Source organism: Vipera ursinii (assembly GCF_947247035.1).
Source record: "Vipera ursinii genome assembly, chromosome: 6".
Lineage (NCBI taxonomy): Eukaryota > Metazoa > Chordata > Lepidosauria > Squamata > Viperidae > Vipera > Vipera ursinii.
The window spans coordinates 41,951,454-41,975,776 of record NC_139515.1 but is presented as its reverse complement, the minus strand read 5'-3'; the positions used below and the strand labels follow the sequence as shown (position 1 = coordinate 41,975,776).

Here is a 24,323-nt window from a genome sequence, read left to right as displayed (position 1 = left end):
GTTGCCTACCCCTGGTATAGGTTCTCCTGCTTGAGCAGGGGGCTGAACTAGAAGGGTTCCAAGGTCCCTTTCAGCTCTATTCTATTCCAAGAATGAAAAACCAGCAACATTTTTCAATAAATCAGATTTTAAGTAGAATTCATAAACAATTACCATGTTGGCTTGTTGCATCAGAAAAAAATAAGTCTGAAATTTTAATAACTTATTAACTTGTTTGTTCCTGGGGAGGAAAGCCATGGCAAATCTATACAGCACACTAAAAAGCAGAGACATCACCCTGTCAACAAAAGTGTGTATAGTCAAGGCTATGGTCTTCCCAGTTGCAATGTATGGCAGTGAAAGATGGACCATAAGAAAGGCTGAGCACCAAAGAATTGAGGCCTTTGAACTATGGTGCTGGAAAAGACTCCTGCAAGTCCCTTGGACTGCAAGGCGATCAAACCGGTCAGTCCTAGAGGAGATCAACCCTGACTGCTCTTTAGAAGGTCAGATCCTGAAGTTGAAACTCAAATACTTTGGCCACCTAATGATAAGGAAGGACTCACTGGAGAAGAGCCTAATGCTGGGAAAGGTTGAGGGCAAGAGAAGAAGAGGATGACAGAGAATGAGGCGGCTGGATGGAGTCACTGAAGCAGTAGGCATGAGCTTAAATGGACTCCAGAAGATGGTAGAGGACAGGAAGGCCTGGAGGAACGTTGTCCATGGGGTCACGATGGGTCGGACACGACTTCGCAGCTAACAACAACAAAAGCTAAATGTGAAAATAGTAACCAGTGTGATCAGATATGAAGGGTTGCAATGTCCACCATTATAGTTGTTGGATACAAATTAGCTATGTTATTAATTTCACAGGTATATGGAGATTCTCAGTGATCCAGATCATAGTTATCTCACAGGTGCTTTTTCACAGGAAACTGGACTTTTGTGTTTTTCCTTTGAACCTGTTTTGTTTCTCATCCCAGAAGCTTTTTTAGGTCTCTCTGATTGGTGGGGTACCAGAGGATTTATACTCTTTGCAGGCAGCTGGTCATTTGCATTCTTTTAGAGAGCCGTTGAGACCACCTAATTTCACAGGTCTGTTTGTAACTATTGTTTTGTTTTCTTTTAAAAAAATATTTTGTTCCATGCTTTGGTAAAAGATATTACAGTAATACATCATTATTCTTAAGATTGATATGCTTCAAAGCTGAGACAAACACTCAGCCCCTAAACAGGAGATAGAACTCAACGTCTTAACACCAATGAAATCCCGATACAGCCCTTCGGCGACCTTCCCTCGAGGAAATCCGACGGCTGGAGCAATCGGAGCCAATCACAACCGGAGCGCGGCAGCAACGCAGAGCGAGTGGATAGACCCGAAGCGCATTTACAGCCTTCGCGGAAGTTGCTGGAGGTCTCCAGGTCACGTGAACCTGATTTGGCTCCGTCCATCAGCCTATCAGAGTAGAGGAGGCGGGAGAAGGAGAAATAAGGAAGCACCCTTGTATCGCGACTGTCTTGCGCGGTCCGGTGCTTTACCTCCTCTCCTCTTTCCCTTCCGTTCGCTCCTGGCTCGGATGTAAGGATGGCTCGAGCTTCCTCGATTCTGGCTCGGCCTTTGGTGTGCTTGCTGGTCCTCGTTTCTACTGCTTGGGTCGGCGCTGAAGCAGGAGCAGCTGGGCTCAGCGGGGAGCGGAAACCCAATGTAGTGCTGATTCTGACAGACGACCAGGACGTCTACCTTGGGGGAATGGTAGCTTTGCTCTTGTTCTGCGCGTTGTGTGGATGGGGAGAGGGGGAGATGAACCCTCGGGTAGCAGGAGCGGCGAATATGGGTGGTTCGGAGAGGTTCCGATGCGATACTGAGGAAAGCGCAGAAAAGCCCCGACATCTTTGAGGGAGGGGAGAAAGCACTCTGCAACGACCTCTCTGTGCTCACAGACACCCAGGACGGAGTGTCCTGATAATACGTCTGAGCTACTACTCTCTTTCTGCAGCTTGCAGAGGAGGAAGGGCACTATGGAACCCAGTTCTGAGTAAACGTGCATGAATAGGGGGAAGAGAACTGAAGCCGTCTGTAACCTGGAATTCATTGAATAGAGGAAGTTACCGCTTGTTAGGTCGGCCCGAGGATACTTTGGATTGAAGTTGTCCGACAATCAAGGGAGTAACAAACACGCACACACACATTACACTTGGTGTGTGGTTGTTTCTCCATTCTAGAAAGGGATTTAAAAAGAGCCTTTTACTATACTTTAAAAAGAGTTGCAACTATAGTGGTCTGTAGACGAAATGCATACAATCCGGCATGCACCTGTAGTGGAACCAATCAAAATAAGTGTTTAGAGACATTCCCACTTTCCAAGTAAGAAAGTGTGGAAAGGCATGGCCATAGTCACATCTTTTGGTATTTAGCAGGGACTGCTCTAGAATTAAGCAGCCCATTTGCAGCAGCTGATTCTGAGTAATCTAAAAGGAAGGAAATTGTTTAATTTATGGGTTGTGCTCTTATTGCTTAGTAGAAATGCTTTTGGGATTTTCTGCCTCAAGGTTTGTTCTAACATTCTTTGGGGAATGAACAATATCTGGTCTGTGTTTCAGGTTCAGGGCTCATGCTATTTAAAATACTAGCTGAGTCCTGAAGCAATCTTTAAATATTTAAACTATATTCTATGGAAACTGGAAAGACAAAAAAATCCAGAATATTTATTGACTTAACCATCAGCATTGGCCATGAATGACATTTTTCTGAAATATATTTTCTAAAAGGTTTGTTTACTACATTCTATTCTCGTTACTGACTAATGATTGTGTAAAGCACATAATTCCACTATTGTAACATGTTAACAGCACCTGCTTTGCATCTCTATGCTTGTTCCTAAGAAAGAGAATATGTCTGAGCAGAAACCAGCTGGTTTTCCATGCAAGAATTTAATATACTGTAGTAGTTATGGAATGATTTGTTTCAGATTTTGAGATTTCAGTGCTAAAACAATATTGGCTTCTTAGTCTGCAATTACAAAGTTTTATTGTTGAACATTAAAGCATGCAACATCAAACAATTCTGGCTTAGCTGGAACACTGTATATGCAGCTAATCAAAATGTGCAGTTGGGAAAAATTCTAGCATATGTAGTATTATTCTGATTAAATCCTAAGATTTCAGTCATGAAATCTTCCTTTTTACATTGTACGATTCTTTATATATTTCCTTTATTGCAGACACCTTTGAAAAAGACCAATGCTCTTATTGCAGAAATGGGCCTAACTTTCTCAAATGCTGTAAGTACATAATTTGTGGTGGATTTTGCAAAATTGATTCTATAAGAAAAGACAGAAAACAACTGACTCAAGGCATGAATAATTAAAGTCAAGAAAAGGGCTGGGCAGAATTTTAGTGTCCCAACAATTTTGTGCCCTAGTAGTCAGTAAGCTAGCTTGTGAATATTTTGGTTTGAAAAGGATATTATAGAGCCATAGGACCTTTAGAACAGAGGTCCACAACCTTTTGGGCACCAGGGACCGGTTATTTGGAGAGAGATTTTTCCGCGGACCAGAGGAGGCGTGGTTTTGTGTGCTGTCTGCATCATGTGGATGGGGCTTTCCTTGTTAGTGTGAACTGTTTGCTGGCATGCTACAGTCCTGGTCCACAGACCGGGGGTTGGGAACCCATGCTCTAGAAAATATAATGAGTTCTGTGGTGCAGAATTGCCATCGCTAATACTTTGCTGAAGTAAAAATATTGGGAAAATCTTATTTTCTAGCTAGGCAACACCAGAGAGTTCTTTGGGCTATTTGTTAGATTTGGGCATTGTTTTAATTAGGTATTCTGATTTCTATCAAAATTACTTAGTAATTTTTCCTTAATTATGGGTATTCTGCTTGTTTGCAGTATAATTATCTAGGTGGCAGTTAAGCTGTTAACAAAAACTGCTAGGAATTTCATTTTTCTTTTTATGTTGGTTGGAGATATACAATACTTTCAAATACTTTTGGCATGAATGGTGGAAATTTTTTGCTCTTCCTAGAAATTTAGTCAGAAAGATAATGAGGGGATGGGGAGAGGCAGGTTAGGTCGATTTCTTAATGTTTGGCTTATGCTATCCCTCAGTACTGGATGTATCCTTCCTGTTGGTTATCATCTCAAACTACTGGGAAAGGATTTTAGGGGACGTGGAATACAAGTGTTGTTATACAAACCCAAACAGCTTTGTAAATGAGATTGTTTAAGCCAAGGGTCCCTAACCTGTGAGTTGTGGCCCACTACTGGACTGCGGCCACTTGGCCACCGGGCATGCACTCAACCCCCCACACATGCATGCACAACCGCCACACACTTGCGCTAGAGCTGCCCCGAGCATCCCGCTGGCGCTAGCACCACCCCACCCCCGAGCATTCCACCAGCACTAGTGCCGCCCTGCCCCTGAGCATCCCATCAGCACTAGCGCCACCCCGCCCCTGAGCCTCCTAGCACTAGCGCCGCCCCGCCCTGTCCCACTGGAACTAGCACCTCACTGAGCATCCCACCGGTGCTAGCACCACACCACCCCAGAGTGTCCCACTTGCACTAGTGGCACCCATAGCGTCCCACCAGTGCCAGTGCTGCCCCATTTGCAGCACTCGCACCCATGCAGCCCCATTTGCATGTGTGCATGTGCTCATGTGTGGTTGTTTCCGTATGCGCTTGCACTTGTGTGTGGCCATTTGCATGTTTGCATGCACTCACATGTGGCCCATTTTTGTACATGTGCAGTGCATTTGCACATGCGCACATAATGGTGCCTGCCTCCCTTTCTGGGCCGCCAAATCAAAAAGGTTGGAATCCTCTGGTTTAAACCATGTGGGAGAACATTATCTATTCCAATGCTCAAAGTATATCTACTGAGATTAACTAGAGCACTTCAGGATGTTTCAATGTTTTTTGAAGAGTTTGCAATTTAGACAGTGTTTTGGTTTAGCAGTATTATTTGAAGTGCTGTGTTCTATCACCTTATGAAAGATAGTGTTCCAGAACCTAGTTAAAATTTGACAGTAAACTGGAAAAAAATGCTAAAATATTCCTTAAAAATATGACATTTGATTCTTATTTCCTGTGTTGTAAAATATTTTCGCAATAAAGATCTTATTCATTACAGTCATGAGAGAACTGCAATTCTCACTAGTTCTAATCTTTCACTAAATGTAAAATTAAAATAATTACTAGGTTATAATAGCAAGCAAAGTAATAAGAATTCTCTAGTGTTGCCTAGCTAGAAAATAAGAGTTCTATCCATTAATATATATTAGTGAGAGGTATTTATTTTGGCGAGTACCCTATTACTTTTGGGATATCTGGATATTATATCATCAAGTATTTTAAAATGTATTTGAATATTGTATGTAGAATAGTTTTAGAAATTTTATGCAAACTACTAAACCCACAAATAGTAAGGCCTGCAATTACCAATCTGTTTATGTTAATTTGCTTGTAAAAGTTATAGACTGAAATGTAGGGATGCAGGAAATTAGTGTTGTACTATCTAATTTCTATAATCATTTTTTATGTAGTATGTACCCAGTGCACTATGTTGTCCTAGTAGAGCCAGCATCTTGACAGGAAAATATCCACATAATCATCATGTTGTAAATAATACTTTGGAAGGAAATTGTAGCAGCAAATCCTGGCAGAAGATTCAGGAGCCATATACCTTTCCAGCTCTACTCAAGTCTGAGTGTGGCTATCAAACATTTTTTGCTGGAAAATACTTGAATGAGGTATGTTTATATATGATATATATTGTTTGAAATACCCATTTTAAAATGTTTTTGCGTATATAAAATCTCTGATTGCACAAGGAAAATAGAATATCTTTGGATTAATCCAAATAATCTAAATATTATATATAGAGAGAGGAAATCATGCTCCTGAAAATTAAGCTATAAAATTAAGAGTATGTATTAATGTAAGAGCAAGAATTCATACAGTACTTAAATACAATGGGAATTAGTTGAATTGCCTTATTTTAAAATCTGACCAATTATCATAAGTATATGTTATCTAAATGTGAGAGAGTTTGTGTGGTACATTTTGTGGCATTCAGTGGAGAATGATCAGCTGCTTGTTCTTAAGAGCCTACTTATAATTGAACTAATGGAAAGTTAGCATCAGAAGCCATCTTTCCCCAAATAAATGAGCGCTACTTTTAATAGTGAAGCTCTTGATTAAATCATTTGATGGTTATGGAATCTATAAGCCTCTATGGGATTAGGCAGTTATATGCAAACTCTCAATATGTGCATGGATTGCCTTTTGCAATTGAAAAAAAAATCTACATGAAGAAAACATTTACCTTAAAGCTTTATATTTTTTAAATCAGCCATGGTACACTCTTCAAACCTCTTCTAGGTTTGGGTACTCTGTTGTTGGTACTCAAGATTTTTTTTGCTGAGAAAATTAGAAAATAAGCTGCTTTAATATTAGATTTTTCTTTTTCCAGTATGGAGCAGAAGATGCAGGAGGACTTGGCCATGTTCCTCCTGGATGGAGTTTTTGGTATGCCTTGGTAAGTATAAAAGGACATACTGTATGTATGTCTTTCTCTCCTTCTCCTTCCTCACCATTGTCTATCCACTGCAGGATGAAGGCCCCTTCTGCATGGTCCTGAGCTTTCTTTTGCCAATTGGGCCCACAATACTTGCTGATGTAGTCAATCCATCTTGTTTTAGTTCTCTTTCATGGACACTTTTTTTCTACGACTGCCTTGGTCCAACTGCCATCAGTTCTTCCTATGTGACCAGCCCATTTCTATTTCAATTCTTTTACTCTCTTGATGATATTGTATACTTTCATTTGTTCTCTAATCCATGTACAGGTCTTTCTATCTTGTCTTGTAATGCCAAGCATGTATCTTTCCACAGCTCTTTGCACCACTTGTAGCTCTTGTATTGCTTGTGAGGCTAGTGTCCATGTTTTACTAGCATGTTAGAGCAGGTAGCACACACGGATCGAAAACTTTTCAGGCATATAGGGGAGGTTGTTTTTGAAAATTATGTTTAGCATTCCGAATCCTGCCAACCACATTTAACGCACCGTTCAATTTTCTTTATTGTGTCACCTCTAGTTCTTTTCCAGATATAATTTTTTCCTTTCTTTGGTGATTTTATTAAATATAACCTGGTTCTTTTTCAGGTTTATTTTTAAGCCAAATGATTCTTCTGCTTCACGCAGCTTTTTTATGTGTCTTTGTAGCTCTTCTAGGTCTTGTGAGAAGAGAACATCATCTGCAAATCTTAAGTGATTTAAATAGCCGCCATTGATTTTTATTCCATGTTTTGCCCAGTGTAGTTTGTGAAATACTTCTTCAAGGCAGGCTGAGAAAAGCATATGTGATACTGTGTCTCCTTGTCATACACCTCGTTCTATGTTGATTTCCACTTTAAGATCATTAAGGCAAATTGTTGCCATTGCTTTTTAATGTATTGATTGTACTATGCACTTACGTAAGCAGTTTCTATGCCTTGATTAAGCCAGGGCTTTTCAACCAGTGGTACGGGTACCACCTGTGGTATGTTGGCACCTGGCAGGTGGTACGCGACCATCCTAGAAAAGTGGTAGCGGGGGAGGGGAATGAGCTGAACCGGTGGCAGCACCGCACAAGCCTGAGCGAGAGATGGCTGGAGTTGCAAGGCTGTCAGGGCTCAACGAAAGTGCCAGGATCAGCGCCAGGCTCCAGCTGGAGCTCGGCACTGATCCCGGCGCTTCTGCTGAGCCCAGAAGAGGCGCTGATCAGCTGGAATGTTATAGCATCTCCAGGGTCTTGTGATTTACATTCAGATGCTTGGCAACTGATTCATATTTATGATGGTCACAGTGTCATGTGAAGTGACCAAAACCTGCTGCAACCACCCAGCAGACAGAGGGAATAAAAACCAAACACCCCTATCCCACCCCCACTGCCAATCCTCAACAGAAATGCTCACAATGATGAAAACCTCAGGAGGAAGAATGCTTCCGGGTGGGCAGGCAGGTGTCTTGCTCAGCTGTGGCTTGGGGAGCACTTTTTTCAGTGCCATTGTAACTTTGAACAGTGACTGAGCGAACTGTTGTAAGTCGAGGACTACCTGTACTTCACTTTTTTCCTTTTTTTTTTTTTGGTCATCAAGTTTTTAACACCTTGCTAGGCGACTGGTGGTACTCGGATGTTGCTATATCCTAAAAGTGGTACAATCGATGAAAAGTTTGAAAAGCCTAGGATTAAGCAATGCATTAATTATTGCTTGCTGGAATACTGAGTCAAACGCCTTTTCGTAGTCAATGAAAGCCATGCACAGAGGCATGTTGTACTCGGTGTGCCTTTCAATGACTTGCTGAACAACCAGGATGTGATTCATTGTGCTGTAGCCACTTCTGAACCCTGCCTGGTCCTTTGGCTGTGCATCATTTAATGTTCTCAATATTCTTTTTGCTATTATCTTGGTGAAAACCTTGTAGATGACTGAAAGGAAGCTTATTGGTCGATAGTTCTTTAAATCATTGTGGGCCCCTTTGTTGTGTATAAGAATCACTTCAGCATTTTCTGTGCATCTGGTACTTTTTCTTCTCAGGCATCTCAAGTATAGTTTTGCTAGTATCTTGTGTAAATTGTGAGCATCAGCTTTCAGCATTTCAACCATAACACAGTCATTTCCTGAAGCTGTTTATGAGTGTTGTTACGTTTGAGTAATCTTGATCTTTGTATAGCTGTGAATAGAATTTTCCAATTTCTAACATTTCCTTTCTTGTTCTACACACAGAGCCATCTTCTTGTTTTAATGCAAAAACCTTCTTTCCTGTATTTATAAGCTTGCATTTTGCTCTATTAATCTCTTTTCAATTGCCTTTTTCACAAGCTTCATGATAAACTGATATGTTTCTTCTTGGATACATTTTCTTATGGTCCTGCAAAGTTCAATGTACTCCAGTTTCCAGTTTATTAGTGAAACTTCTGGTTTTCTTCATTGTCCATTTTTTCATTAAATCAATTGTTTCATCCCTTTTATATATGTGTGTGTTTGTGTGTGTGTGTGTTCGGGTCTTTTCCCGCACAAGCACGAAACCGAAGACACCAGCCTGAAGATGACGAGTGGGACCTCGTCGAAACGTCACCAAGACACCCTCAATCCTACACGGGAAAAGACCCGAATACGCCAAGACCTACATATATAGATATAGATATATATGTGTATTTTTTTGGTTTTGCTAACAAAGAATTAAAGGGGTTAGGGTTATTTACAAAAATAGGAGCTGTCACTGCTGTGACTACTGCCTGTTGATGGCCTTGGGTTAGGCTGAAACAAGAAATAAGATTTATCCCATGTTTGGGGCCTAGCAAGGTAATACACACACACACACACACACACACACACACACACACACACACACGTGTGTGTGTATAAAACAAAAGATAGGTATTATTAAGAATGGGATAATACCTATGTGTTTATTACCCAATTCTGTTATAAATAAATTTGTATATTGAATATTTAAGATTGATATCTGCTATGACTTAAAGTTGCTTCTTTGTAACTTTTATGTCAACAACAGTTGATACAACAACAAATATTATGTCAACAACAGTTCCGTGTGACTAATTCAGGCAAGATTATAAGAATTCCAGTTTATTCAGATTAAGTATAATGGTAGATGCTTCCTCATTGATAGTGCTTAATTATTAAATCAGAAAACCTCTTCCTGCAAGTACTTTTAGTGTTATATCTGAATTGGTAGCCTTAGTTTGATTTGCTCAAAGCCAGAATCAGTACATAGAATTTATTTTAGGTTGGTAAGATTTTAGATGATTAGGGAGAAATAACCCTAATTCAGACATAATATGACAAACCAATTGGGAGCAGAATTTAGCTCAATAAGCCAACATTCTAAAAAATATTGGTTTTGTTCTATTATTGTCTCTTTCCTGGGCATAAACATTGTATTTTTATTTTCTTATGTTAGGAAAAAAACTCCAAATATTATAATTACACACTTTCAGTAAATGGAAAAGCACGTAGGCATGGTGCGAACTACAGCATGGATTACCTGACAGATGTACTGGTAAGAATTTTTCAGCTAGTTTTAGCACATTTATTTGTTCTAGTAGCATATTGAATGCCCATAAAATGCTAACATATTTGTTATGCACAGACTTCAGTGCAGTAGATTATACTGTAGTCCCTCTAATGTTATGCCATAATCCAGTTATCTAAATTAAAATGATGCAAAACGTTGTTTTGCTATACAGTCCTAATACAGTTATCTGTCTGGAAATAACATATTGCTCAAACTGTTCACAGTATGATGATAAGAATGAAATGCTACAAGTAAAATCCTAACTCTTAAGTGCATGTCTCATTGTATTTATGAAATTATTCAGGAGACCAATTTGCACCACATCTCCTTGTAGTTCCTAGTTTTCTATGCTATTGTTTTGTGGTTTTTTTGGATATCGAGGCATTCCTGAATCTTCCCAAGGTTATCCTCATCATCACTATCATACTTTATTGCAGTTTTATATCCAGGATCCATAGACTTGTATCTCTACACAATTTAATCCTTGAATTACTATATCTGAAGATCAGGAGTTTTGCCTTGCAATGTTTTCTTTATTTCTTAGTTTGAAAGGTAAACACAAGACATTTAAAATAAATGTAATGGTTTGTGAACTCAAAGTATTCGCTTAGAGACACCTGATTCTGATTCAGTATGATAATGAGTAAATAAATTAATAAGCATCTGCTTTCAGGCTAATATGTCCTTGGATTTTCTGGAATATAAATCCAGCTTTGAGCCATTTTTCATGATGATAGCAACTCCAGCACCGCACTCACCTTGGATAGCTGCTCCACAGTATAAGAAGAGTTTTGAGAATGTCAGTGCTCCAAGAAATAATAACTTCAATATCCATGGAAAGGTATAGATTCTGGATCTTTTACAGATACTGTTGTTAGTATTTGCTAGATATTCTTAATGAATCTCTGCTTTAATTTTATGACCTTACAATATATATAGCAGCAAATATATGTAGTAGCAAATCTCTTTTTTTAATTTTTAGGTTTTGTTTACACTGGATATTTTCCCACTAGAATATTACATATTTTTGTCACTTCATTTCATTTTTTGCCACCTGATGCATATGACTCTCTCTATACTTCATTCTTTTGACTAATTTATTTTTAACAACTTTGCCTACATCCTTTTACCTAGCATTCTGACACAGATTTATTAATCTGTATCCAAAGCATGATCCAGCTTTCTCATTTCTAAGATAATGTGTAAGGGTGGATGCTTTTAAATTGTTTGTTTTAAAAATTCTCTATAGCTGATGTCTTTTGCCGGTTTATTTGAGAATATAGATAATTAAACCCAAGATTATTTTTCAATATATATAAGATTGTAAGAAATGCAGTTATTTAATTAAAATTTAAATGTGCATTTATTAACAAGATGATGCAAACTGTCCTGAAATTATATTATTTTTCAGTTGTGGTTGGATAGATTCCTCTTTTAAATATGCTAATCTGTGTGGACTGCACAATAAAATGGGTTGTGTATAGTTAGCAAACAATGACCCACACATTTTGTTTTGACAAAATACCAACTCCAGATTAGACTGATGACTTCTGATTCTAGATGAAAATGAAGGCCGTATGATGCTCTGCTTCATGATATAAGCATAACGATATCTCTTCATTTTATATTGGCTAGAGTTTTTTTTATTCCTCTATTCAAGGTCTTGTGCTTTAGCAATATTTGGTGTTTTTGTTACTTCCTGCCTAGTAAGACTTTTCACTAAGACAATATTATTTTATTAATGAAAAATAATAAAAAACATTTAGAAATCAAAATGTTTGAGTTTAGGTTTCTTTATAGAAGAAATATTAGTACAACAGCAAATGGCAAAATACACTGTATCTTTATGGAAAATTCTGGTGCTCAGTTTTCCTTTGGTCTTTTGATGTATGAGGTTGTAAATTAAGCAATAGTAACTATTGAAATTGGTCAAATACCAAAATGTGGTGGCCAGTTTTTTATTTGGGAAAAGCTGCTTGAAATTAATAATTGCATTAAATAAATAGACTAGCTAGCTAAGGGTACCTCTTCTGTACCTAATAAGTGAGAGCAAGCCACACTGAATTCTGTGCCATTCACTTCTGAGTAAACGTATAAAATTTGCACATTATTTTCAAATAGAATTATATAATGTTGATTAAACATTAAGTACATTTTTTTCATGTTTTAACAATGTTTTTACAGGACAAACATTGGCTTATCAGACAAGCAAAGACTCCAATGACTAATTCATCAGTACAATTTCTAGATGATGCTTTTAGGAAAAGGTAGGAAACAAATTTTATAGGAATTTGTTTTTGGAAAATGGAAGAAAACCTTGTATGAAAATGCATACTTCAGTTTGTTGCTTTGATATAGAAATTAGCTTTAGAAAGTATTAAGCTAATAGTACTTTTGAAAAGCAATCTGTCATCCACCCTAACTACAAAAGTTCTCCAATTATTATAATCTCAGCATGTCTGCTGAACTCGAGAGTAGCTGCAAAGGGGAAAAATAGAACCTACAATACATGTACTACTAAAACTCTTGTGTCTTTAATCTTTACCCAGGTGAAATGGTACATCACAGGGCAACAAATTTTGAGCCAAGGTACCTCAAATAAGATAACATACAGAATGTATTCAGAAATTCAGAATACATGACTCCCATGGAATTGATATTTGGCAAATGTTATAAAACATTTTATGACAATTGACCTATTAGTTCAACTTGATTGCTGTAAACTAACCTTCTGCAATTTTGGGAAGTCCAGAAATTTTAGAAAGTACTACGCTGAAATCAGAATAAAATAACTTGAAATTAGCCAGATATTCAATTCAAGCTAGTATGTTGCTTGTTAGCAATAAGTAAAAATTTCTTGTAAGATTCACACGAGTGCTGTTATAATTGAGCAAATCAGGCAATTTTTTTTAAAAAGACCCCAAAGAAATCTTTGCTCAGCTAACGTGACAGTACTTACTTGACCTAAATAAACCATGAATTTGTAGAATGTGTGAAATCAATGTCTTCTGTGAGATGTAGAATACTGCTAAAGCTTTTGTATTTTGACCTGAACAATCCTATCTGTATGTAGATGGCGGACACTTCTGTCAGTGGATGATTTAATAGAAAAACTTGTGAAGAAGCTGCAGTTTCAGAGAGAGCTAGATAATACATATATTTTTTACACATCAGACAATGGATTTCATACAGGTAATATATATTTATATATAAATTACTCCTAGAATTAATTAGGAGTTCCAGGTATACATTTGGAAAACTTTAGAAAAAAATGTGGTATTACTGGGGAGAGAAATAGTACAGACTCATTGGACATTATTTATTTCAACTTGGATGATCACATATGCTCCTCAGATATTCTCATTTGGAAACACTAAATTTCAAACCTACAGATGAGCAACTAATTGGAAATATTTCATGAAGATCAGATAAAGTAGAATAGTAGTTTGCAAACTGACCTGAAGAATGAAATATTCTGCTTCAGAATTTCTTGAAAGTTGTGAGTGATAGGATTTCTTCTCTCTATATTTATAGGCCAGTTTTCTTTGCCTATTGACAAACGGCAGCTGTATGAATTTGATATTAAAGTTCCATTGCTTGTTCGAGGTCCAGGAGTAAAACCCAACCAGACTAACAAGGTATATTTTCCTTTGAGAACAATGTTGTATGATAATAATAATAATTTTATTTGTATACCACCCTTCTCCCGAAGAACTCAGGGCGGTGAACAGGGCAATACATGTTAAAAGACAAGAATACAAAAATTAAAAGAGATTAAACAAGATGCCCAAGAACTATAACAATAAGTTAAAATACATAAAAAGCAATAAAACCCAAACCCATCACCCATCAGGCCAGGCCGGCTTGTTCAAACAGGTAGGTCTTTAGGTCGCGCCGGAAGGAGCGAAGGTCGGGCGCCATCCGGAGCTCAACCGGAAGATGGTTCCATAAATCCGGCGCACCCACAGAGAACGCCCTCCCCCTGGGGGCCACCAGTTGACATTCTTTGACTGGTGGCACCCTGAGGAGGCCCTCTCAGTGGGAGCGCACTGGGCGGAGGGAAGTTGATGCCGGCCGCAGGTGCTCCCTGAGGTATTCCGGACCCATGCCATGAAGGGCTTTGTAGGTCATTACCAGCACCTTGAATCTCACACGGAAGACAACTGGGAGCCAATGCAGCTCGCGGAGCAGGGGTGTAACATGGGAGTATCGGGAAACTCCCAACACAACTCTCGCGGCTGCATTCTATACCAGTTGGAGCCTCCGAGTGGTCCTCAAGGGCAGCCCCATGTAGAGAGCGTTGCAGTAGTCCAAACGAAAGGTCACGAGCCCATGGGTGTCTGTACGCAAGGCATCCCGGTCTAGATAGGGCCGCAACTAGCGCACCAGGCGAACCTGGGCGAAGGCCCCCCTAGTCACATTTACTATATGATCTTCTAAAGAAAGCTGTGAATCTAGGAGGACTCCGAAGTTGCGAGCCCTATCTACGGGGGGTAATAACTCACCCCCCATAGAAAGAGATGGAATATGATTCCATAACATTTATAGTATGAATTGTATATTGAGTATAATTAATAAGAATGCAAGATATTTTGAATAGAAATAGGCTGTGTAAGAAAAGGTACGTAGTAAAACTGTAGGTAAAGCAATAGAATAGTAATTGTTTCTGAATCTGCTTGGTAAACAGTAGAAATTACATTTATTTTAATACCTGAGTATTTTTAAAAGTTGTTATAAAGCCTCTTATCTAGTCATTGGAAGCACTTGTTACTCACATGAATGGCTAGATAAGTTTTCTATTTGCAAGCCAAGCCTAAACATGATGTTATTGCTATAAAAGAGCAAAGAAATCTTTGCAGGATTGCAACCCCCTAAAATTATAAAAACTGCTGAACACCACTCTTCCATTAATAAAATTAATCATTTTATTGAGGTTAGAGTTGGATAAGAAATGCACATACTGATGTATATAATATGGAACTAATTTCCTCACCTTTTCATTCTCCCTTGCTTCTATTGTATCTTTTGTGTACACTGAAATGAATCTCCCTTCTAATTCCTTATATATACTTTTATGATTAAGAATGGGAAAAGATTAGGCTAATAATTAGAATTACTACATAACTATTCTGTTTATTATAAAATGGAATGTTCACATTCTGAATCGGTGGCTTTAAGCCTTCATGTGTAACACTATGTTATTAAACAATGGTAGGGCATACACATAATCCAGAAATCATGCAATATTTGTGGGACCCCAGCAACATTTTCTAAATGGAGATTCTCAAGAGATAACTAAAATTTAGAGAATATTGGAATTCTCATCTGAAATTTAAGAGATTATGGTCAGAAACCACAAATCTCACAAAACTTCTAATTTATCACCTACAATAACCACATGACTTGCTAATGATCCCAGGACAGTATACAGTATTGGGAACCATTGTTCTCTATTCTTAAAAACCCAAAAAGTTGTCTATATAATCCCAGGTGGCCAGTTATCAGGTCTAAGTTAAAGTGAAAGTATCTGCTGAGATGGAATTTTAGCTGGTGATTATATAAGTAAATGGCAAATGGAAGCAGGAAATTATGCTTCAGTTTTGTTACTTCTATAGTTTTGGCAATTCCTAGTTTCAGTTTTATGACATTCTGTAAATCTGTAACGTAATTTTTTCAGATGGAAAATCTAATATTCTTCTCCCTTCTAGATGCTTGTGGCGAACATTGATTTAGGTCCTACTATATTAGATATTGCAGGATATGATCTGAATAAAACCCAGATGGATGGAATGTCATTGTTACCATTGTTGGTAAGTGCACAAATAGGTATTTATTTTGGTAATTGTTCTAAGGGTTCCTTAGTGTAACTGTCACTGGATTGTAACAATAATTATTTTCACACAAACCTTTCTGTCAGTACTGGTAGGAATGAATTGCTTTGTAGCTTCGTTTGAATCAGTATTCTTCAGATGCAGAAAAGATAATTTCTGTTTAAACTGAGCAGGTTTGAGGTGATGCAGCTTTAGATGAGATCTTGTAAAACTAAGATGAGCCCTATGAGTTTGAGAACCCTGGTCAAGATGGACAAAATGCCTCATCTTCCTGTGCACACTTAAGCAATGTGACATCATCTGTAAATTGTTTTTCACTAGTTGGGTTTTTGATGGTGCTACGTGTTGGGAAAAGGCAACAGTTGTTCATCATGAAATTATTGAGGGGGTCTTCATATTTATTGAGTTTATTTCTATTCTAAGATTGTTTTATTGATTAGAAATAGATTGGTTAAAGAAGCTTAGACAGTCTCTGAGCCTTCAAAAAGCAATAATTCCCACTTTTGTTAATCACTTTTAGAGAGGAGAAATAAACAAGACCTGGAGATCAGATGTTTTGGTTGAATACCAAGGAGAAGGACATAACAGCAGTGATCCTACATGTCCTGCTCTTGGGCCTGGTGTTACTGTACGTAATGTTAAAAATGTTGCATTCCCTTTAGAATCCTTCATACTCTAAATGGTAGAGGGGGATGATTGTATATGGAAATATTTAGTAGTCAAATGTTGGCTATAAACAGGGCACAGTAAAATTAAATTTGGATGTCATTTTTGGAGGTCTCTGGGAAGGACTCAGATATATATTCTGTTTCAGTGTTCTATATTATTTGAATGGCACTAAAATTATTCTAAGACTTAGCTATTTTTATAGCACTGTTTTCCAGACTGTGTTTGTGAAGATGCATATAACAATACATACGCATGTGTAAGGACGCTGTTGACTAAATGGAATCTGCAGTACTGTGAATTTGATGACCGTGAGGTAATTTTGTCTTTGTTTTTATAATTCCATGTTAATGGTAGTCCTTCGTATATTTATGAAAATATAATACTTCTATAATTAATAATGATTTGAATTAAGCCTTTTAAAACTATTAAAACACATGCAGGAAAAAAATCAGGATGCTCCTATAACTTAATTTTGAAATCCTGCAATGATTACCAACATTAGCAGTAAAAACTTGGCAGAGGACTGTTTTGACTTAACAGCTTGTTTCTTTATAGCTGAGGGAAGACTGAGATTAGCATGTGCAATCTACATAGGCAGCTTCCATTATAATCTTACTATAGATGTTATCAACAGTGGAGGCAGTATAATTATGGCACTAAGTGGTAAATTTAACGTTGCAATGGAAAATTAAATTTCAACTCTTGTTTGAAGAGATGCAGTTTCAAACCTGTGTTTAGCATTTTCAGAAGACCTGAAGTTGCTACCATGTGGGCATGAGAACAGCTGTGTCAGCCACCCTAATTGTATCCACATGGTTGCAATCTTACAAGAATTCATTGTTTTTGATAAAACTGATGTGCGTTATCTTAAGTCTGACATATTTAAACCACATGCTTTAAAAATTATTTGAGAAAAATACTTCAAACCTATCCTTTTTTGGTCTTCTGTGTCTTTAATACCTTTGAGTGAATGAATACTTTTAATGAATAAATTAACATTTAGATGAATTTTAATTTCTAACCAAACCCAAGTCTAGGCTTTCCATTCATGAAGAAAAATCTGGTTGAATTGACGAACAACTTCACTAAGGTGTTAGAACTCAGAAGAAATGTCAATCACAATGATTTGTCAGATGAATTAAGTACATATTTCTAATAGCATTGCTTTTGCTTTCATGAAGGTGTTTGTTGAAGTTTACAACCTGACTGCAGACCCACACCAGATAACTAATATTGCAAAAACAATAGATCAAGAAATTTTAGAAAAAATGAATTACCGGCTAATGATGCTACAGTCCTGTGCTGGAGCAATGTGTCGCACACCAGGAGTTTTCGATCCAGGGTAAATATACTCCTTCAGTTATTATGTTCAGTATCATCAATATGCTGCTGGTAGTTGTTGTACATCTCAACCCTAGGCCAACCAAATACTGCTGCTAAGTTCATGTTCCAATGCATAGAGGCTATGAAAGTGGGGGAGAACAGGTTGAAATTTAACCCCAATAAGAAAGAATCACTTGGGCTCTTGGTTCTTCTGGTATGAAGGATTTGGCATCTTTAGTTCTGGATGGGATCAGACTTCAGTAAACAAAACTGGTTTACATTCTGGATGTTTTCCTGGATTCTCTGCTTCTATTTGGAGCAGGTTGTGGCCAGGAAGTCTTTGCCAGATTCATTGGGTACACCTATTGCAATCTTTCCCAGACTAGGACTTGGTCCTCAATCAGTCATGTCTTAAATTACCAACACTTGACCTATTACATTCTCTGCGAGCATTCCTTGAAAAGCACTCAGAAACTGCAATTGATCCAAAATGCGGCTATGCAAGCAGTGTATGCCTTGATAGACACCTCTGCTGCATGAGTGCACTAGTTACCAATTGTCTTCCAAGTGAGATTTGTGGTATTGGCTGTGACCTATAAACTAGAGCCTCGTTGTTTGAGGGACTGCCTTTCTTTCATTGTGTCTATCTGTCTTGAATGTTCCAACAAAGTTGACAAGTTGTGGGGTTTGTCTTTGATACAATGTCACCTGATGGTTGCAGGAAGCAAGTCTTCTCTGTTGTGGCTTCTTCCCTGTAGTATGTCATCCCTGCAAAGCTTCATGTTGTTCTGGGCCTACTGCCCTTAATCAAGCCTTGAAGACTTGGTTCTTGATCCAAGACTTGGTTCTTGATCGGGATGATAAGGGGTTTTCGTGCCTTTTTATTATTGGGCCTGATTTGCTTTTGCTTTTGGCTTTATTTTCTCTTGCTCTCCTAATGGGGATTTCGTAATGGCTGTTTATATTGTAAGCTGTCCAGAGATACATAAATTCAGTGGCACTATACATTTGATTAAACACACTTTGCCTCTCTTGCTGCATGTGCATGCATCTATAAACATTTCCAGATCAAAATCCATGTAAATGGGGCATCTGGTTATTTGATGAACCACATTCTGCCACATGTAGCATTTTCTGTTAATTTTAGAGGATTTGATTTTTTTTTTGAGTGGGGGGGGGGGTGATACTGTGCTTTTTTGTAATACAGGCTTTCCTTCCTTTATAAGTTTCTCTTGACTCTTGGTGACTGGCCTGATATTGCAGTTTTCTTGGCAACATTTTCAGAAGTAGTTTGGCATTGCTAAGAAAGAGTGACTGGCCCAAGGTCACCCTGCTGGCTTTATGGCTAAGGCAAGACTAGAACTCGTGGTCTTCCAGATTGTAGCCCAGTATTTGTAATTACTACACTACACTACTTTTGAATTCAGAACTCAAAGAGATTGCACATCAGAACTCACATTCAGAACTCATTCAGAACACATTCAGAACTCAAAGAGATGCACATATCTCTACCAAGATTTTTTAACAGATGTGTGTGTGTGGCCTTTGCTTACATTTCTTGTTTCCCTTTTTTCCTTTAGGTATAAATTCAACCCACATCTGATGTTTGGCAACCAAGAACTTCAGACTCGCAGACTTCTTGCATCTTCCCTGTAGCTGAACCTGCCACCTTGTTTATTGCCAACTCCATTTCTTTGAGATGACTACAGAAAACTACCTAATCTTTTCTGATGTTTTGAGAGATTAGATCAGCTGATCTTGCTGGTTAAACAAACTCTGACCATTTGTTAGAGACTTGATATGGCCTATCTACTCAAATCTGATTGCCGCACAAATGTTTCATCTGAAGTTAAATATTAATTTGGGATGTGAATCTGAATGTCCTTGTTTGGTCTTGTTACATACACAGAGGTTAGGACTGCTGTCACCTATGTACAACTACTAACAGCTTTTTAAAAGATACAGTTGCATCTCAGTACTGCTTCCTTTCTGAATATGGTGAATTAAATTAAACAGGTTAGTTGCCATTTGTTTTCTTTCCTGTTTTACAGGGTTCATCTGGATCACTGGCTAGAATCTGTGTCTGATATTACACATGTGTTATTATTACCTACAGAATCAGTTCAATATTTTGAGTCAGTATCAAACTATTAAATGTGTATCCTCCCACTCACCCCCAACTGTGTTTTCTGCTTGAAGTGTACACTGAAATAGTACAAGTCCTACAATGAAATTATAAGGCATGCCACTCTGAATATTTAAACTGGAACTTGGGTCAATAGTTTAGAAGACCAGGTATCCTTAGGTGCAATAACTAAAATGAAAATTGCATTACATCAGTGCAGAAATTCCTTGCATTGTAGGACTTTTTTTTTACTGATGCATTTGCATCTAAATCTAAATGGGATGGCTCTTACATGGCTCAGCACATTTCTATTCTTCACTTGTAATGCAATGTATTTTTGCACTGGATAGTTCTTAAGAAAATGTCTTCATAAAAGCTGGTCACTGCATAAGAGTAGGTTTCTGAATGGACTTCTTGCAAATAACATGGAACTTGTTCCTGGGCAAAGCAGAGTCAAAGGCTAGCTGTTTCTCAAAAGAAAACTGCCATCTTTATGACAATCTATTAAAAAGGATATGACTCTTATAGTGGATAAATAATTTGAAATAAGATTGCTTTGTTTTATAACTTACAAAATCAATTTTTATGATAGTTTCAGTCTGAAGAGAGTTTCTGTCTGAAGAAATAGCAAGACAACAGCAAATGACTCTGAAATGGACTATTGAACAATTTTGATCAGGAGTGTAGCTCCTTTTCTTAAGTGCCATTTCTTTCCGTACTTTTGGTGAATCTTGAGCTTTGATTTATTGTAGCTGAACATGTTCAAGCTTTTGTATTGTATCTTCAGTTTCACCAGTTTAAAAATTATTAAGGATCTAAATCAAACAATACGTGGAAAACTGACATGAGATTGGATCCAATCTTATGCCATCCTTAAGGCATAACTGAAAATGATGGCAGACATTACTCATACCCAACTTGTACCTAGGTTATTTCAACATGTAGGAGTGTAAACTATGACCAGGTCTGGACTTAACAGCTGGATGGTTCTGAAATCAGATTTGTTTACATTTAATGCTTTCAAAGTTCCAGCAGCTTTTAATGTTCTTAAGAAAATGATTAAATTTCTCATGTGATTGATACCTAACATACACTTGAGGTACTACAGGTTCATGCCTAGCAAAATATTTAAGATTATTTTTATGCCTGAGTCAGAACATAGTATTATGTCTTTCTTCATACTATGATGTCTAATTCAAAAGCAGTGTAAAACCTAGAACAGACAGTAATTCAGTATTGAACTGTTCCTTATATTAGGCTTGTTTTTATTATGTACAACTATTATAGAAATTCACCTATGTATTTTTCATATTTAGTTAATGCACTCGTAAATGACTTCTAAATTAATTAGTAATCAGGAGTTAGGCATAGAATTAACATACTGTGAAATATTTTGATGGTTTTGCTTTCCTATTACATGGCTTTATCTTACAACACTAATCAATTTGCACCTTAAAATGTTTTTAACTGATTTAGATATGAAAATTACATATAGTTGCAACTTCAATATGAAAACCGGACATATTTTTGAAGATTTCAAGATTTACAAAGAATCAATACAGAAAAATATATATTTGGATTTGCAAACTATCTGATCTTGAATGAGAAATAGCATCATTTCCCTGTAATAGCTACTCAACATTTATCTTCCTATGTCCTTGATTTAATCATTTTAACAAAAAACAATTATAAACTTATAATATACAAGGCATTGTTTGGGCAGTTGTCTACCCACGTCTTATTATGAAGTTACTATGCTACTGTTGGATGCTAAAATGAGCATTATAGAATATTAGTTATATAGAAATATAAAATTTGTACATAAAAGGGAGATATGCTTGGCAAATACATGACAAAAAGCCATTCACTGGGGATTTTTTTAGTCTGGCAAGCTGGTATTAACACAATTGTTTGATAGCATGGAACTATTGCCATGTTTCATAAACTTCCTGAATTGATATGACTGCTAAATCGGATTTTGCTGTTTTTGCAAACATTTTGCAGGAACAAATGCAAATTAATTTTATTAATTCAACTAGAAGGGCTAAGTAATACTTTCCCACACTATGCTAAAATAGCTGTTCCTCTTTTTAAAAACAATCACCCAAAAGCAAATGCTTTAAATGACAAGTTGCCCTTAGAGATGTTCTATGTGATATGCTAAGAGTCACTGCATGAACTGTATGCGATGTCAGGTTTCCAGATGCTTTTATGGCAATCAAGAATTTTCTACATTGATTAATGTCAAAAATTAGCCATTTGCAAGGTTGCTTAAAGCCATTTCATTCCATTTCAGTTTTCTTTATTGTGTCAATGTCTCTGTGCAATATGGGAACTGTACATACATATATTCAGTATTTTTAATAGAAAGTGCCCTTTTAAGGACCCTGTTTAATGCTGCACACAATTTCAGTGATTAAATTTTTCTATAATAAAGTGAACGTTTAAAATCAATGTACTAATCAGCGTGCTACTATACATATCTAATAACTGCTCAACTATTCACCTTTTGGTACTTGGGCCTAGTTGATTGGGAACAAACACTGGGAACTGCTTTAAAACATGGCGTAGACATTTACTTTGAAGCACGGACAGCCTGGTAGCCAGTGTTAAATATCCACATTGTCAAAAGTTCTTATTGCTTTTACATTTATCCTATAGGTCTTTAGACCTCTACTCCCTTGCATTTGATGGTCATTTCTCTGCCCTCCCATCTATTTTGTATAACTATTCCATAAATATTTTATAGCAATTTTAGTTTCTTTAGCATGTTGAAGCATTTAAAAAGTAAATGATAAAGTAAATATTGTATGCTTTAGCTTTCACATTATGTAAAAATGTAAGTTAGGCTAATGTAATGATCTTTTTCTTAAAAAAAAATTATGGCTGGCCCTATAAATAGTCCTTGACTTAGAACCATTCATTTAGCCACCATTCAAAATTACAATCAACACTGAAATTCAGACACTTGCCAGGAAGCATGAATTACATCCCCCCAGAGTCATGTAATCTCCATCTGCAACCTTCCCAGTCAGCTTCTGACAAGTTTACAGGGGAAGCCAGATTTCCTAACACTGCATTTAAGAAATGACTCTTTAAATGGGATTCAGTTAAATACATTATTATTTGTTAAATAAATACATACATTGCTGGAGTTTAACACACAAATGGAAATCAGGTGCTTAGAATGCAATGTTTCTAGTATTTCTTGAGTTCTCAAAAAGCAGGATTTTAACAATTTCCCTCTCAATTTTAGATTTTGAGTCACAATGTTATATCAGTTGTTCTGTCAATAACTACCCTAACATTTATTTCAAAAGTGGCTGCAAGTAAAAATGCCTTTCTGCAAAACTGGACACAACTGGACCTAGCTATTATTGAAGTGTACTTACATCCCCTTAAAAAGTTGTATTTTGCATAACAGGTTTGTAAATAGTTTCCATTAAGTAGCAGACCAAATCACAGAGGAACTATGGCTTCCTTTGCATCCCTCACACGTGTCTGGAACATGGCTCAGATTTCCAAAGACAAACACACTTGGGAATCCAGCAACAAAGTTTTATTGAAAGAGCTTTTGCAAAGGCTGGTGGTCTTAAACTCGTGCAGGAGATTGAGCCTCACACACAATTTTTAAAACCATGTATTTATACCCTCTAACAAAGCTGATTCTCCCCCCCACTGCACTCAACAGCCCACCTGCTCATCCCATCAACTAATCCGAAGCTCCTAAACAGAATATATTTCACTTCATCCCCTCCCAGGAAAAAGCCCTTACATTTCATATACCTGTTAACCATGACCTTTTGCTGACATTAGCCCTATCTTTATATTTTCTCCTGCTTGCCGCTTACATCTAGCATCCTACAGAACCTACATATTTCAAAATAATTATCCTGCTTGTGTCAAAGCCCCTACTTCTAAAAGCTGAAGTTACTCCATTTTGCCTATGTTCTATGTATCCTGCCTTGAAATTTGTACACTTAAGGAACCCACAAAAAAAATCTTAATGAGGCTGGAATACATTTTTCCCCCAGAAGTTATAAAACATACACACCAAAGCTGCTATAACAGAACTGAACTCATATCATGGTATAGGTCAGGACACTATATATATTGTTTACTAGATCAGCAAGGTCAGGCTTCACCGAGCAAGCAACTAAATCCACAGTCAACACATATTCAAACTTCAGCAGGGTGCCCAATGTATTTTTAATGGAATTGCCCATTTTCTAGGAAATGTAAATGTCCCCAATTTCTGCTCTGCAGATGTCATTGAGGTGGGGACTTGCTCCTAGGAAGGGTGAGCAAAGAAT

The 24,323-nt window shown here is 37.3% G+C and overlaps 1 protein-coding gene across 1 annotated transcript; it reads left to right on the top strand.

The window, feature by feature from the left end:
• Positions 1-1,470: 1,470 nt before the first annotated feature.
• GNS (glucosamine (N-acetyl)-6-sulfatase) lies at positions 1,471-22,771 on the top strand. The gene is made up of 14 exons (XM_083365557.1): positions 1,471-1,732; positions 3,201-3,260; positions 5,526-5,732; positions 6,455-6,520; positions 9,949-10,047; positions 10,736-10,903; positions 12,247-12,329; positions 13,136-13,254; positions 13,597-13,700; positions 15,771-15,872; positions 16,414-16,521; positions 16,765-16,875; positions 17,744-17,904; positions 19,466-22,771. The coding sequence occupies exons 1-14, from the start codon at positions 1,565-1,567 to the stop codon at positions 19,539-19,541; spliced, it is 1,632 nt and encodes a 543-aa protein (XP_083221683.1). The 5' UTR covers positions 1,471-1,564; the 3' UTR covers positions 19,542-22,771.
• Positions 22,772-24,323: the final 1,552 nt, after the last annotated feature.